This window comes from Pseudonaja textilis, chromosome 5 (genome assembly GCF_049901715.1).
Source record: "Pseudonaja textilis isolate UNSWEBS1 chromosome 5, rPseTex1.2, whole genome shotgun sequence".
Lineage (NCBI taxonomy): Eukaryota > Metazoa > Chordata > Lepidosauria > Squamata > Elapidae > Pseudonaja > Pseudonaja textilis.
In genome coordinates this window covers 41154363-41171560 of record NC_141994.1, presented here as the reverse complement: position 1 = coordinate 41171560, position 17198 = coordinate 41154363, and the positions used below count along the sequence as shown (strand labels likewise).

The following is a 17198-nucleotide window of genomic DNA, read 5'->3' as shown; positions in this document are numbered from 1 at the left end:
TGATGTCCTGTACAACTTAAGGAAAATTGGTGTAAGACATCTCAGCTGAGCTGAAATCTCCACAAGAACCCTTTACTGATATCCTAAAACAGAGTCTATCCCTTTGCATGCTCATTGGGTGGAGGTGGGAACGACTGGGAATTACTGGGGTTTATATCTGAGCAGCTGCTTATGAGATTGTGCTAAATCAGATTGAATGTGACAGGATCTTTCACTACCTGAAGTTTAGGAGGAAAAAAGGCAGGAAAGCTTTGTATTGTAAAATTCAGCTGCTTACTTATTTTTGAATGTAAAACAAAATTCTGCAACTATCTGCTTGGTTAGGTTGATAGTGATAACAAGATATAAATAACAGATTTATACTGATAATTATTGTACCCAAAATATGTTATCTAAAATGACTCAATTTTCCCTGTTAAGCCACCTTGATGCTTGTTTTGATATTGTTTTTTGAAGCCCAAAACAATCAGGTTTTTGTATATTCATTATCACAAAACCCTTAAAATGTTCAATGTTTTTATTCACTCTTTTATTCTTGTGAATAAAATGAAACAATTTCATCAGAATTAGAACTGGACAAGGAATAAAAATACCACTTCTATAATTTTCACCATAGCTTCTTGACATAGGCTTGCTTTTATCCCAACAGTGATTTTTAGCTTTGCTGTTAAGTGTCACAAAAACTTTCCATTTTAAAATAATGGATCAAAAACGGGGACTTCATTAACAGACTAAGCCAGTATTATTCCATACTGCGAAGCTCTAGGTCTGCAACTATGATTGATAAATTGTTTTAAGAAACATTGTGTGTCACAAACATTGTGTGTCACAACATTTCATTGTGTGTCACAATGAAAAATAAATTACCCACATTTTAGTCTAGAGGAATTATTTTATTTTTATTTCTAAATATTTATAAAAGATGTCAGTAAAATCTGAATAATTTTATTATTTCTTACTAAAGCATTATCTTTAATAGTTAACACATAATTTTAAAAACAGTTTATAAAGAAATAAAACTAAATTTGAGTATTATATCATAAGTAAATGTTTAAATAGGGACCCCCGTACATATTACTGTATACAGTGGTACTTCAGTACTTGATGTTAATAGTTTTCAGGAGACATGCTGAGTACTAAAAACAATGATTGTCAAATAAACCAGGTATCTTACCATATGGTCCTTTGTTTTGGCTGGGAGGAACTTTTTGACTATCCTTTTTCCTATGTCAATGACCTTCCCAAAATGGCCGATTTCCTATCCACCCTCTGTGGCTGTCCCCCTTCTTCCTTTTGTAGCACACCAAATACCAAAGAAACTACGAATAGTGGGACAACATTTTCACATCAAAAATGCAATCAAGTACCAAATTCGACGAGTTTTGAAGCAGTCGAATACTGAGGTACCTCTGTAGTTTTCATATATTTGGTATTTATAGTTAATAATTAGGTTGGTGTCCGATCTTTTCCCAGGAACTCAAGTCAGTATCCAAATTATTCATTATGGCAGCTCTACTTTTAATGTCCATAACATTCAGTTGAAACTCCATATATTTCAGACAATTATTGCAGACAATTTATAGATAATAATGCTGCACAACTCAGGCTGGAATGGTATTTTAAGGATGAAAATACAAAACGTTTTACAATTTTTTAAAAAAATCACAGCAAAAAAAAGTCCTGCTCTATTTCAGAGTTTGAGATTTTATCTTTTAGCTTGAGATTTCAAACTAAAAATTTGAAATTTTTTATCTTTTTAAAAACATATTTCCTCCTTAAGATAATTTAAAATCCTGCAAGGTTTAAATATGGCCTACTGTACCCTGTTACTTTTAGGTTTGGCGCTCATAACAATAGGATATTTTAGCAAGAATAGAAGAGAAGTAAGGGATTCAGATGTTGTAATAGCTGAGTTTTTGTAGTTAAGTGAGATACATTCTCATCAAAGAACATGGTCAAACTTGACTGGCTTTCATGCAAAGTTCACAGTATCCCTCAGGAATAGCTCTTTTACACCCATAGGAACAGCCAATACTCTTGTAAAGAAAAAAAAGTTCAGATAATGGTGAATTGCATGTATTGTTCATAATTTAGCATATTTGGTTTACTTTGAATTGAATTGTTTGGCATGAATTCTTACTGAACATCTGTTTGATGGCAAAAGGAAGTTTTCAACATGTATTTAAGAAAGTTTTTTTCATCATGATGTACTAACTATTTAATTGGGTGCTTTTTTGTTTGTACAGATAATTTGGTCTCTGGGGATGTCCTTAGGAGAGAAAGCAGTCTCTGTGACGGTGATAGTCTTGCACTGACAGCATTTTTACCTGATTGTCATCTCATTAGTATTCAGTCAAAATGGATGCTTTGCCGAATATCCTTTCTTCAGTAGGAGGAAGTGGTGATCTTGTCAGTTCACAAGTAGAAGTGCAAAAATTGTTAATTGATGAAAGGATGCGGTGTGAACATCATAAAACGAATTATCAAACACTAAAAGCAGAACATACTAGGTATCACGTTTACTTTAATAAAAATGAATTGGTCGCAATAGATTGAATATATCAAAGCTTTTCTTTCATGAACTTTTTATAGTAATATGGTTTAAAAAGTTGAATTTATACGATAAACTATAACACAAGAACAGTTTGCCCACAGAGCAAGGGGCTGTAAGAAGCAATTCTAAGGCTATTACCTTGTGCAAAATAGATATTAGTATTTTGATCTTGAGTTTATTATGGAGAAAAGCACTTTTACTATTTTAAGCCTTATTAACATGTTTTAGCACAAAAATTTTTTAGTCATATTTATTAACTAAACTTAAACATATGTATTTGAAACGGTTATACCTCAGTTTATTCTATTTCTCTTCCTTCGTTATTTTTGCTGTAAGTTATGAATGATTAGTCTTTTGCAAAACCTTTTGATAAAAGTCTCTTCTTCCTGCACATTACAAAGCATAAAACAGTTGCTTGGCTGCCTTTATGATCCTCTAACATTTTCTGGGCATATCTGAGTTAACTGGTGAAGCAAAGTAAGTACTGCTTAGCTTTGCCAGTTGTCTTTGATAAATTATATTCTGCGTATGCATGCATGTACAGAAGTCCAAAAGCTAAAAAAGTAGCAAGACCAAGCCCTCAAGTACCTCCTTCATGCACATATTTATTGCATGATTTAAATTTTTATGTTGCTTTTTGCAGGCTACTTGATGAATACACCAAATCACAAAGTGAGTTGAAACAACTGTTACATGAAAAGCAAACTGTCCATGATAAATTTCAGTTGCTGCTTGCTGAACTTAGAGGAGAATTATTAGATAAAACTAGAGAAGCAGAGGAATTAAAATTACAGGTAAGACAATATTTCCAAGTTTTGAAAATGTCAAATGTCTGGTATATTGTTCAATACCATAACCTATAGGCCTGATAATTTATAGTTAGCATGTTTTCATCAATGCCTATCTTTGTTAGACTGGTATGTCATGAACTGCTACGGCTAATCTTTTGCTAGTAATTTGTGGCCACTTATAAGACTGAGAACAAATCAGGCTCAGTATATCCCATGCTTGCATTTCGTGGGGGTTTCCTCAGACTATAGAGTAGTACAGCAAAACTGTCAAAATGATGGCTCTGATAGTTGATCAGAGCTCCTCTGTTTTTTATCTGCAACAGCTTTGGCATTTAAGAACAAAGATAAGTTAGTTGCTTTTCTATTAATCCTTAAAAACTCTCCTGTAGGGACCCTGCCATGGTCTAATTCAGACTGGAAATATAGCCAAGGAAAATATTTTTCCTCACTTGCTTCGTCCTATTTTCCCCACTGGAAATAGCTGCTTGCAATACACAAGGAGGGGATAATTTCCTAAAAGCTCACAATTCAAGAACACCAATGTGCACTTGAGGTATCTCAGGATGGGGAAGGCCGTGGGGGGCCTAGTGATAGAACCAGCCCTCAAGGCCTCCCTGACCCACTATGATACCTCATGCTTCTTCCACCCTTCCGGTCACATCTTGCAAACATCTGTCTCCTCTCTTTGTTTCTCTGCTTTTCATGTTGAGAATGGATGCTCCTGTGTGCTATTATATCATGCAGATTCAGGCACCCATCCTTTTTTGCAGAGTGTCAGGGACCCAGAAACTTTCATTTTTGGCACAAAAAGTGTTTGCTGGTCTCCTGCTCCCTCCCCCACCCAAACTACTTCCCAGTTAACTACTTATGAGATCTTGTCCCATGGAGCACACTTGAATGCAAATAGAGTAAGACAGAGCACTCCAACCTCCGTTTGTGTGTGTTTGTGTGTTTGTTTGTGTGAACCAACGTGTGTGTCTGAGAGAGAGAGAGATCTTCAAGGCAATCTGCTGGCAGTGGCGCGGGTGGCAAGAGCCACCTGAGCAGCAAGGCGATGGGGGATAGAGTACAAACAAAGCAGAGGGGAGCAGAGCTGCCCCCCCTTGCCCTACACTGGCTTACCTGATAGCCCTGCCAGACAGGCACTGAAGCGCCACAACTGCCACTGCAGAGAGAGAGAGGAGGCAGGGCTCTCCAAACTCTGTCAGTGTTTGTATAAGAGAGAGCATGCAATCCCTGCTTTAGTTGGAGCATTTAAGCTGCTGGCGGGAGAAGGGGGCAGGAGCCGTTTTTCTCGTCGTTCTCCCTACTGAAGCAGCGGCAGCCACCTAATGATTGCCCCCTCCCCAACCAGCCAGCCGGCACTGCCTGACCTGCTCCCTGCCTGGCCAGCAGGCGCAAATCCTCACTGTTCTCCTCCTCCTCCTTGTTCTCCTCACCGCCCAAGCGCCAGGCCCATGGGACAGGGTCCCATTCCTGCCCCGATGCAGTGAGCTCTAGCGACCTGGACGTGGGTGTGATGGGCCTGGCCCCTCAGTGCTTCCTCATTCAATTGAAAGCTTCGTTCAGCCTTCAAAAAGCAAGTCCGGCCGTGGAATTGGAATCAGTTGGATGCCGGAACCAACGCCGTCATGGCCCTGATGCGCCACTCACTTACGTGAGCCAGCCTTACTGTTTGAAGGCTGAACAAAGCCTTGCCCTTCACATCTGTATCTAGGTTACAGAGGTGAGCAAGGAGAAGTGGCAAAGATTGAAGGAACGTGAAGTGGGGTGGAGGACAAAGTAAGACTGAGGTGCAAAGCCACCCTGTGTTATTTGAGGGCCCACCAGCCAGGCCAAATCACACACACAAACACACACCCTGCCCCCAGGGCAGCTACATCTCTTCACTAACCTTTCCAGCTCCTTTCGCTGCCACTATGTGCAGAACAACTAAATCTCGCGAGGTTGGAAGGTCTGAACTATTTTTTTTAACCATAGTCCCACAAGCTAGTTTCTTTGCACAGGGCGATGGAGAATAGGGCCTGTGTGTGCGCACACACCGGGATGGCATGGGCCAGGCTGAAGTGACATGGGCCGGACTCTTACAGTTTTCAGGATGGCCAAAGGGGCCGGATTTGGCCTCATTGTGGACCAAATTCAGCCTGTAGGCCCTGGGTTTGACACTCCTGTCCTAGAGTATTATCTTTGGGGATGTTATACTTGCAGACTTTCCTTTCTTTACACATCTCAAAAAATTTGCCATTGCATATTCTTAAAAAGCAAATATCATAGGCTGTCACAGTTCTCTGTGGTTTACTATGCCAACTTAGTTTGATTATTATCCACATTCAACTTTTTGGGGATTGTTGAAGAATTGTGTAAAATTATGTTGCTTTTATAAATGTTTTACTCATCTGTTTTAGATTTATAGATTAGAAAATCTCAATTTGATTATAATAATTTAAGAGAATTAATTTTATGGCTTGTAGACTTGAGAGGATTTGTGATTTGTGTCATATAAATGATGTTTCATGCTATTGTTCCTCCAAAAGCTTTTAGGAGATATAGTATTCTTCCTGTTTTTATTTTATCCTCATGAAGTTAATGTAGGATAGTTGCTGGACTTGTACATCATGTTCATTTTATGGATTTTTGGTGTTATGCTTTACTAAATGAGTTGGACAAATCTAGCACTATATTTCCTTGGCCCATGGATTCCTTTCCACTAACCCCAATATTGTTCCCAGGGTCTCTAGTAACCTTGACTGGGTAGTATACTTACTTGCTTCTTCCCCATTTCTGCAATCGGTATGGTTGCTGCACTCATGTCATCAAGTAATTAATCGCTAATGTCCTATGACTTCCTTCATATTTGCTTGTCCCTAGATCTTCCCTCACAAAACGTTGGGAGCTAAAATGAAATAGAGACCCGCTGAAAGTCATCCAGTCATCCAATAAACACTTCAGTACCACTGCAATTTAGTTATTTGCTTTATTGCTATTTCTCATCCTGTAGGTAATAACTCCCCAGAAGCTCGAATTGCTGAAAGCACAAATGCATCATGAGTTAGAAACACCTATGAGAGAACGCTTTTCCAAGCTGAATGAAGTAAGTAGAATGGAAAGAATTTTACTATAACAGCAATTTGTTAAACATTTACTGAAAATATGAAAGCAAGATTATTTGACAGATTAATTCCATTGATGAGAAGTTTTTTTTAATGGATAACTCAGACATCTCCCAATCAAGTCCTGCCTGATTTAAGTTGTATGCCTAATTTAAAGCTATATGAGTTGTGTACTTTTAAGGTTTTTTCATTATCAGTTGTTTTCCAGACTTCCTAAATGCTTCATGTTTTTCTTCAAAATCTCATTAAATATATTGCATCCTCTATAAAACTGAAGTTTAAGGCAAACATTACAAATCTTATGTTTTCAGGTTGTGTTTAATGCAGTGGCACCTGTTTATTATATTTATTATAGAATAATGAAAATAGGTTGAAATCTACAATGGACCAAACCTTCTACAAGAAAAGGCATAGAATGTCTTACAATGGTTATCTGGCTTGGTTCTATTTCATGGCAATATAACTCAGTGATGATTATACAGATAGTAGTGGGTTTATGAATGTAATTGAGCCTGGAATTGCAGTTGTAAATTATTGTGGTTGCAAGTCAAGGAATCACATGACTGGATCATTTTGACATTTTAAACCACAATTAAGATTGGTAATATTTATTTTATTGTTTCTCGGTACATAAGCTATTTAAACATTATAATCTTAATTTTTAATCACCACTGTATAAATACCATTGTGTTAGAATAATGCAATGTAATTTTTACACCAATGAAATAATGTTTAATGTTTTTTAAAAATCCCCTAATATTAAGCATAACCAATCCTATAGTTCAAATGTTAGGTTAACCAATATTTTTAAAAAGTTTGTCTATATTTTGATTTCTAATAAGTCCTGTTTCTTTTCAGTGTAGCATGTTTGACATTTTATGTACATCATTTATATAGTTGCCCATTTTATACAAGTAATTCTGGGCAGTTTACAAGATTGGAAACCAGCCAGCTCTCCCAAACAGCATAACACAGAGAACTTTAATTAGTTTGCTTTTAAGAAGAGAGGAAACTCTTCCCAGGGATTGACATCCGGGGTTGATTAATTGAGGTCCATAAAGAAACTGCACAACATCTTGACCTCAAATAATTTTAATGTTCTTGGGAAGTACTATAAGGCACAAGCAGCTTTCCTTGCAACTCTATTAGGCATTTAGTAAACTATTAGTAAAAAAATACTTCATGTGGTACTTCAATAAGAACACTAAAATAATAAAAACTTACAATTCTAATTCTGTTTATGCTCCATATAATTTGTCCACTGGGAAGGCCAATTTTTTGTATTTTTGTTTGCTTTGGTCCAATTGAATCATACATGCTGTTTTTAATTTAGGAAGTAGAAAAATATAGAACAGAATATAACAAACTTCGTTATGAACATACTTTCCTCAAATCAGAATTTGAACATCAGAGAGAAGAGCATGCCCGTATATTACAAGAAAATAAAATAAAATATGAAGTTGAGGTAAGTCCTAATATAAAATTATATCAGTAGAATCTTATTTTAGATTTTTTTTAAAAAGAGATTGATCAATATATCCAGCTTACAGTATGATTCCGTGTTTGTTGGTAATTTCATTTTTTTTTTCATTGAGCTTAATCCCAAATAGGTTTGCTTAGGATTTTAATTTTAAATTGTAATCATGCTTTGAGGTGTGTAAGTGGATTACTTTGTTTTTCTTCATTTCATTTGTGAAATGAAACTAATAGGGCTGTATATTGAACATAATTTTCAGTTCAGGGTCCATTTCAGAAAAAAAAATGTTTCTGCTCAGATTGAAACCGGTAGCTTAATCCAAGACAAGATCTATCCCACTGACTAGCATGCAAAGAATACAAATGGCTCATCTTTTCCCCTTATGGAATGGAATTACCTTGGAAGGAATGTGAGGATACTGAGAAATTGAAGACTGCCCAAGTGTTAGTTATTTAGGTTGAAAGTATCTTGTGGTGAAAAGATTTTTTACAAACGTTTATTTAAAGTGTGTGTGGGAAAAGGTACTGCAATGCACACCGGACATCGGACAGCATTATTACTGGCATTGTGCAGGGTGCTACTATTACTACTGCTTCTGTTGTCAAGAGCACTATAAACTGGCACGGTGAATCATTTTCTGATTATAAAATTGATAAAGTAAGTGTTTTTGTCTCTATCATCTTCCTAATCCTGGTGTTTTATTAAAAATGAACAAAAGGAATGGTTTTCAGATTGAGCTACTTCCCCTTTAAAGAAGCACAGTAAAGAACAGAATCATTCATAAAATGTTTTTAATTTTGATTGTGTTTTTAGGGATCCTCTTAAAATATAATCAGTGTCCTGTTGGATTAGACCCCCTGGCCAATTTATTCCAGCAATCTGTTTTTACAGTAGCAAATGAACTATACAAAGAAGCATTATTAATCTCCCAGCAGATACCTTCAGAAGTAGTAATTCTCCCCTTGACTTCCATTAATTGATTCAAACTTTTGAAGTTAGCTAGGTAATTTGGAATAGGTTAAGGGACCAGACTAGAACCTGGGAGACCAGGAGTTCTAGCTCTGCCTTAGACACAAAGCCATCTGGATGACTTAGGACAATCTCTCAGTCCTAGCAAGCTACTTCAGGAACCTTGCCAAAAAAAACCCCGAAGAGACATGTCCAGGCAGTCAACAGTGATTCAATGGCACACAGAGACATGTAAGCTGGTAGCTAGCTTCATGGTAGCTAGCTCATGGTAGCAAATCCCAAAGTTTAATTATGTCTTGAGTAAAAAAAAATTGTCCTGATTCTTCCAGGATTCAATTCATAACAATTTATTGTCATCGGCAAACTTGGCTATTCATGAATTAATGTTTGATTATAGATCCTTTAAAAATTTGGAGAAAATGTTAGAAACGTTTTTAAAAGCACCAGTCCTAGGCCTTTTCTATCTTTCTGGATACAGATTAAGTCTAAATCTGCCTGCCTAAATCTTCGTTTTTCAGATTTTGTCTGAATTTGATATATAGATCTGATTTAACAGACATACTCATACTTTAGAAGTATTATCCCAAATATGACAAGATGATATTTCTTGCCATGCTTTTGCCAATCTCTCTATGCTTTATACTTTGATCCCTTTTTCCCTGCCATTCCCTGATACTAATTGCTTATCAACCACATTTCCTCTTCAACTGCTATTTTAATAAAGAATGATGAGTTCTGATCAAAACTTAAATCTCATATGTGGTGGGTTCTTGTATTTTCATTTCCCCGCATATTGTAAGCTTTGATATTGCTTCATATGTGACTACTCTGAGGATAGTGTTGAGACATTACTGTTTTCTGTTCAAATTCTAATAGATAACAAGGCTGGATAAAGATAAAGAAGAATTGCATAGTCAATTGCTTAGTATTGATCCTACAAGAGATAACAAACGCGTTGAAGCACTATTAAGAGAAAAGGCCCAACTATTGCAGAAATTGAAGGGGTTAGAAGCTGAGGTGACAGAACTAAGAGCACAGAGAGAAAATTCTGGCATGCAAGCAGAAAATGTGCAAAGAATACAGTTGCGACAGCTAGCTGAGATGCAAGCTACAATGAGAACTTTGGAGGTAAAAAAAACCACTTGAACTCTTTCTGTGTAGGTATAATAAAAAACATGCTATGTGTATGAATTTCAAGAATTTGGCCAATGGTTTAAATGCACATCAGGCTATCCGTGAATCTTAATAATCAGCCTTTTTTTAAAAACAGAAAACCAAATTGTACAGTACTATAAAATGTATAAATGGTTCCTTTTACATTGATGAGATATTATGTGACTAAGTGTTCATTTTTGCCTTCTGAGAGGAGGCTTCTTGGTATCTGAAACAGAACAACTAGATTCTGGAACAGCTTTGTTCCATATAGTATCAAACTCTCCAGACTTTTTTCCGCCAGGTATTAAAAATGGACTGTGATTATAAGTTTTTGTGCCATTTTTGTATAACTTGGCGTTTTTGGTATTGTTATCCTTGGGATGGTGACATTGTTCAGTGGGTGATGTTCCTTTTAGGAATGAGGCATCAGAATTTCATTTAATGTGTGCTATTGTGTAGATAGGTAAATGGCCATAAAGGTTATTTTAATTATATTTTTGGAAATTTCTTAACCCCAGCTTAAATACTTTACACCTATATAATTAAGTATGCATAGTGTAGTAGAAGAAGCATTTTCTCTCTCAAATTGTGCACATCATAATCCTTAATTAGTACCTTCTGATTCTTAAAGTAAGCTCTTAAGGATTTCAGAAAGTCATTGCTTATGAACTGTTCTTTTTAAAAGTTGTGGGTTATTTTCAGCTATGAAGCCTAATTCTTTGGAGAACTGAATGACACAGCCCTTTCCTTAAATCATAATTAGCACTAAGCATAATTCTTAGCCATAATAAATTGCCATTAAAAATGAAAGTCATTTGGAAGAAAGAAATGATAGAAGTCTTACACAACAATTTTTTTGTACATTAGGCTAAATCGTGAGTTAATACTGCATGCTAGCTAGACTATTTTATTATATTAGATAAGCTTATATAAACTAGATGACTTATTTTCCTTAGTCTTTTCCCACACACCCCCTTCTTTTATCTTGACCGCTGTCAACAATCTGTAAAATTACAAGTGCTTTTGAAACAGGTTTAGGAGCATTAAAAACAATATGTTTCATTTACTAGTATGAAGCTACTATTTCCTATTCTGTGCTGGTTCTCTTTGGTTCCAAACTGATGGAGTGTCAACTGAGCTTGCTGAGGTTTTTTTGCTTTTTAACATTGTACAAATATCTATTTTTGCTTTGTAAAAGGCATAATAGCATCATAGCTTTACAAAGTTAAAATCTATTATTACCCAAATGAACATTCACCATAATGTTAATAAAATATTATGTTTGGATAAATACTCAAGACTATAACCTAAAGATAATGTAAGATAATATAAAGATACTTTAATTTAAATCAGTAGAAATGCTTCAGTTTAAACAAATTTCAGATTATAATTCAAGCGTAATTTTTCCCAATGAATTCAATTTATTAATACATTTTTTCTAATTTTAAGGCAGAAAAACAATCTGGTAAGTTGCAGCTTGAACGCATTGAAAAAGAATTGCAGCTAAGCAATGAACAAAATACAGACTTAATAAGCAAGCTTCACAAAGCTGAACGAGAGATTGATGCCTTGAATACTAAAGTAAGCATTTTATGTAGTCTAGCATGTATGTTCAGGTATATTAAAGACATGTCTAATTGGGTCTATTACATTTACTTTCCTTTTGCCTTCATAATTTTATCTTTTACAAAGTGATTCTACTGATCATATATTTTTTCACAAGCCATATTTAATAGGTATTATTATGAACCAATGAAGCTGCCTTATATCAAATCAGAATGTTAGTTGATCTCAGTGTTATCATATCCAGGATTTAGTTCTCATTTGAAGTAGTTATACTGATTCTGGTAGAGTCATTTCTCGCAACAAATCAAAACTCAAATGATTAAAATAGTTTTTCATTTGACAGTTTTCCATTCACATGGAAAAATAGATGCCTTGGAGAATTTGAATTTAGTTTTTATTTTGACATACTCATTTTCTATTTGGAAAATGATACGGAAAACATAACATTCAGCCATGTGAATCCTTGTCAGTACAGTACAGTACTACTATTCCCATCTCTAAAAATCTGGAAGACCACCAGGTGGCAGAAAAGTTACATATTCTTGCAGCCCTGATCCAAAAATAGGCCAAAAATAATAGGATGCCTAATTTTTGAGAGCTTGAACCAAAAATGCTAAAGACTGAGCCTGGTATCTTATGTGTATATTATTTATTTACTACCATTCAAGCAAACAACTAGTAATTTATTCCTAAAAATCTCTGAGATTATATAAAGTCATTTCTCCTTTAGAAATAAAACCAAAATGTCAGTGTAAAATGGAGGCTTCATTCTCCATTTTAAAACTAAAAACAAATATTTATATTTCATAAAATGCATGTGTTGTAATACAGAGATTCTGTTCTACTCTATTCCTATTCATTCCTGATTGGCCCAATAATATAATAATATATAAATGCATTATTTGCTATGTAATTTTCTTAAAGGTTTATTATTGAAATTACATATTTGCATTCAGCTTTGTTCGGGTATTTTCCCACGTCATTGTAGTTGTGCTTCTAAAGCTGTAGCAACGTTTCGGCAGAATCTCATCTGCCATCACTATACAGAAGCCTGATGATGGCAGATGAGATTTTGCCGAAACGTTGCTACAACTTTAAAAGCACAATTACAATGACGTGGGAAAATACCCGAACAAAGCTGAATGCTATATATATATGAATGACACAGTCTGAAAATATAATAAAATGTATATGTCATAAATAATATGTTGAACTCTGGCATTGGTGTTCCCTGAATTTAGTTGTTTCCTTACCGATATTTCAGTAACAAATTAGGGGACATCTTGGTGATAGCCAGGAGTGGGGTTTGCTTTCCTTCCATCCTGTGAAGGCTTGCATTTAGAAAAATCTGTTCTTAGATTTCTTGGTTAGCTCAACTAACCAATGTAAATTTGCATACAGAAATTTGACCTGTGAGTATTGGTGGGAGCATTGTTTTCTCCTTGGTAGTTCCTTGATCTCTTTACAATATATTATAGTGTTTTTTATTCATAATGTAGCTGTCATTTTTATGGGGAAAAAGTGATAATCAAAATTAAGACATGCTTAATATTTTTGAACTTCCACACAATAGCAGATTTTAGAATACATTTAACATTGCAGATGGGTTTAAAGAGTTTTCTTCTTGCTATTAATTGTCACCAACATGTAATTATTGTACAGAAAGGCTTAAACTATAGAATGTCTCAGTTCAGACTGTAATTGTCTTTTGGATTTAAATTTTCTATTGAAAGCTAGATTTGTGTTGTTTTTTAATGAAGCAGGAAGATAAATATATTTAGCTTCCAAATTGTGTTGAATTGTAAATGAGCATGTTGTAATTTCTTTTCTAAAGATAGCTATATTCAGTGCCTGCAGAGTAACATAAGAAAATGGAGGAGGGCAACAATATCAGTGAAGAACATCACTGGGCACGATTTAAGTGTAGTTAAGCGGAACATTTTTCTAACATAAATATGCATGTTTTTGAGTTGACATATTGCAATTTTAAGCATACAGAAAGAGCAAATTGGCTGTATCAGAGACTGCTTCCTGGTGTTTTAGAATGTTTTAGAATGTTTTGCTTTCTGAAATACTCATGATCTTAGGGCTTCACAACCAACTTGCATTTACAAAAGTTGCAGTATCTCATATCACATGATTGCAATTTGTGACCTTTCCTGCCTGTTTAGCACAAGCAAAATCAATTGAGAGGCTGGCAGGGAAGGTTACAAAATACTCACATAAGTCTCTCTCGCATGCAAATCTTACCCCACCCCCTCTGCACTTGTGTCTTGCTGGCTGGCCACCCACACCTTCCCTCACCCACCAGCAGCCACCAGAAGTGCCCTCACCCCACACATCCCCCACTACTCACACGCTCATCTGCACTCACTTTCACCTGGTGGTAGCCACCCCAAACTGCGCCATGCTCACATCTTCCCTGCCATTCCTGCACCCTCTTCCATTTGCTAGTGGCCACTCCAAGCTACTCCATTCCTTGCCACTCTCACATCCTTTTGGGCACTCCCCCATCTTGCAGCAGCCATATATCTGCCTACTGGCCTGCCTGTTAGCCGCCTGGGACTTCAACTTCTTGATCGCTTCCCCACTAACTTTGATTGTTAGAAGATAGCAGAAAGCCGTGAGGCGTCATTGTTATATCAGATGGCAATGAAGAGTGCAGGATTGCATTTGCTGAGCATTGCAGTCACATAAGATTGCACTTTATGATTATATTGCTTAGTGATGGAAATTACCATCTCTATTGCCGTGGTAACTTGAGGACTATCTGTACATTTTAATTTACTGTAATAGGCTGAGTATATGTTCCAGTGATACCATTCCTGAAAGGAATGCATGCATCAGTATAAAGTTACATAATAAGCAAAAACCTACTTCCTGATTTGAGAGCTAACTTTAATGGAGTTCAGTTCACAGAGCTATATCCTTTTAAAAAGTAGAACAGGGCAACAAGCAAAGAGTAGACATGAAAGATTGGGGTATGATTAAGGTGTATAAATTTTGTACTAGGTAGAAATGAGAGTTTCTGGTGAAAGTTCTAATAAGATGGAGGAAGGAGGTAGTCAGGAATAAACAAATTTAGTAGTGATGGGAAGAGTTAAAATACTAGAATTAAGACAGGCTATTTTAGGAGGAAGAGAATATGAAAACTTAGAGGAAAGGGGAAGTTTTAGGGGAAAGAAGAAGTGAAAATTAACACCCAGCAGGGGTTAACCCTAGGATTAATAGCTGGCCAATGATCAAGCAATAAACAATACTCTAATCAAGAAATTGCCAACTCAGATAAACAATCAAATAGTGAACAACAGCCTAATCAAGGAATTGCAAAGAAGAAAACAACATTTTCATCAACACCAACTGAGCAAGCCACTGTATATAAACAGAGTAAATACCATTCCATTCTAGCATTGACGATGTTACTAACTGGGTGATGAAAGATTTGCAAGAAAACAATCAAGCTGAGAGAGCACCAAGAACTCAAAAAAATATGAAAAGTGTGGCTTATTTATGGGGCCTTTGATGCTCTCTCAGCTTGGTTGTTTTCTTGCAGACATTTCATTCATTATCACAATATAAACTATAAATCACATTTATAAAAGGTGCCCTATTCATTAGAAACTAAACTGTACGATAAAATTAATGATGATACTCAGTAATACTGTCAAACTAGATATTAATAGGATTTAATCTGGGATGCATATCCCACTTGGGGAAAAATGAGATATTCAGGACCCATTTAAAGGATGGCAGAGTAGCTTAAACCTTGGAGAGCAGGCCCTGCAACCGAGATGGCACATCTTCTACCTCCCATTAGATGTCATTATTTTAAAAAAGGAACTTAGAACACATGCCCCCTCTGTCAGCTCTAACCTTATGGGCAGAGACAAAAGGAGGTAAGAGTTTTGTATTAGTGCATCAACATCAATCCCAAGGAAGGCATAAGGCTCATCCATTGGGAGAAACTCACATATATCAGGAATTTCTTCTAAAATAATTAGGTGGGAAGTTTTATATGTGTAATTGAGCCTGAGGCATAAGCAGAGAATAGTGGTAATAAATTGGAAAGGATGGAAGGATGTACATGTCTGAAAGTCCCTGCGTGTTGCTTCCCAAATATGACTCCTTTTAAAAATTTGTTTATATTTACTGCAAAGATAAGAAAACATTTGTAAGCACTTTTTAGTCACCTCCTATCCTTTGTAATATACATACAGGTAGTTCTTGGATTACAACCAATTGTTTAGAGACAATTCAAAATTATGACAATGCTGAATAAATGGTATTTACTGTGGGTTTTCCAGCCATTGTATATCTTCCTATCTTTCCCATACAACCCTTTGGCACCCGTGATACTCCCATGCTCCTTACCTGGGATTCCCACCTCTTTCCATTTAAGGATCCACACTGTCCTCAAGTTATATCCCCAACAGCCAATCAGTGCTGTGGTCAAGCAATGTGGTCCTTAGATATCACACTTCATGACCATATTACTTGGCAAACCCAGCCCCAATTGCTTTCATAATCCAAGGATGCCTATAAAGAAATAAAATGAAATTCATTTTTGCACTAAAGTAAGAAGATACGAAAAATCAGAAAAGGCATCTAGTTGTAGCGAAAAACCCAGAAAGAAAAATAAAGTACAAGATTTAGAAAATCTCTTTAGGGAAGAGGGTTTTTTTCAGTGAAGACCACTTGAGAAAATATCTTGCTCTTAACAAAGCCTACAAAGTCTCATTTGGCAACAATACCTCATACAAAATATTTTATAAGAGCAGAGAATTGCAAATATTATTTCAGATTTTTAGCTAAAATGAGTTATTTTTCTAAAGCGGAAAGCTCAGAAGAACCATTGGTAGCGTTTGTGAATCTTGCCAGTGAGATAAGGTGGAATCGGGTATAAATCTTACCATTTTACTATCATTTCAAGAAAGATAATTTTGCAATATCTTTTTATCAAAACTAAAAAATGATTATACATTCTTTTTCTATAGATTGAAGAACTGAAGCATTCACAAAAGATAGAAATAACAAACATTAAGCTGGAGACAGCAAGAGCAAAGAGTGAGATAGAAAGAGAAAAGAACAAAATTCAAAGTGCATTGGATGGTAAAATATTAGTATTTCAATTATTTAATATACCAACTACAATTGTTATATTGGGTGAGATATAATACTTGTTTATACTTGTCCTTGTTTAGTGCTGCCTTGGAGAGCAATCATCTGCTGTTATGATGGTGATGAAAAAGTAACTTTGCAACCAATGCCGGCATTTACAATCTTTGCAGCATCTCTCTGTCTGTGTCAGCTCTCCCAGGGGTTCACCAACCTGAAACACAACTATTCTACTATATAGAATAAGGCTATATTAACAGAATCTTCCAAGTCTAAAAGTTGAAACTCCCCACCACCACTTTTTAACTGCTTGATCCATTTGGGCAGGTGCTTCCTAAGTTTCTCTCTGACTGTTAAAGCCCCCAGGGCTTTCTTGTCTGATTGTTTCCTAGGTGACATCTCTTTCCCTCATTCCCCAGGGTCATCCACACATTCCCTTACATTCAGTCACATTTTATCTT

General features: G+C 35.9%; 1 protein-coding gene across 2 annotated transcripts in view; it reads left to right on the top strand.

Moving 5' to 3' along the window:
• Positions 1 to 17198, top strand: part of CEP83 (centrosomal protein 83) — a 33124-nt gene that overhangs the window by 552 nt on the left and 15374 nt on the right. For both annotated transcript variants that reach the window (XM_026698640.2, XM_087934599.1), the window contains exons 2-8: positions 2247 to 2510; positions 3198 to 3348; positions 6344 to 6436; positions 7789 to 7920; positions 9778 to 10029; positions 11506 to 11637; positions 16617 to 16731. In XM_026698640.2, the coding sequence (XP_026554425.1) occupies positions 2359 to 2510; positions 3198 to 3348; positions 6344 to 6436; positions 7789 to 7920; positions 9778 to 10029; positions 11506 to 11637; positions 16617 to 16731 (1027 nt within the window). In that variant the 5' untranslated portion in view covers positions 2247 to 2358. The remainder of the gene's footprint in view (positions 1 to 2246; positions 2511 to 3197; positions 3349 to 6343; positions 6437 to 7788; positions 7921 to 9777; positions 10030 to 11505; positions 11638 to 16616; positions 16732 to 17198) is intronic.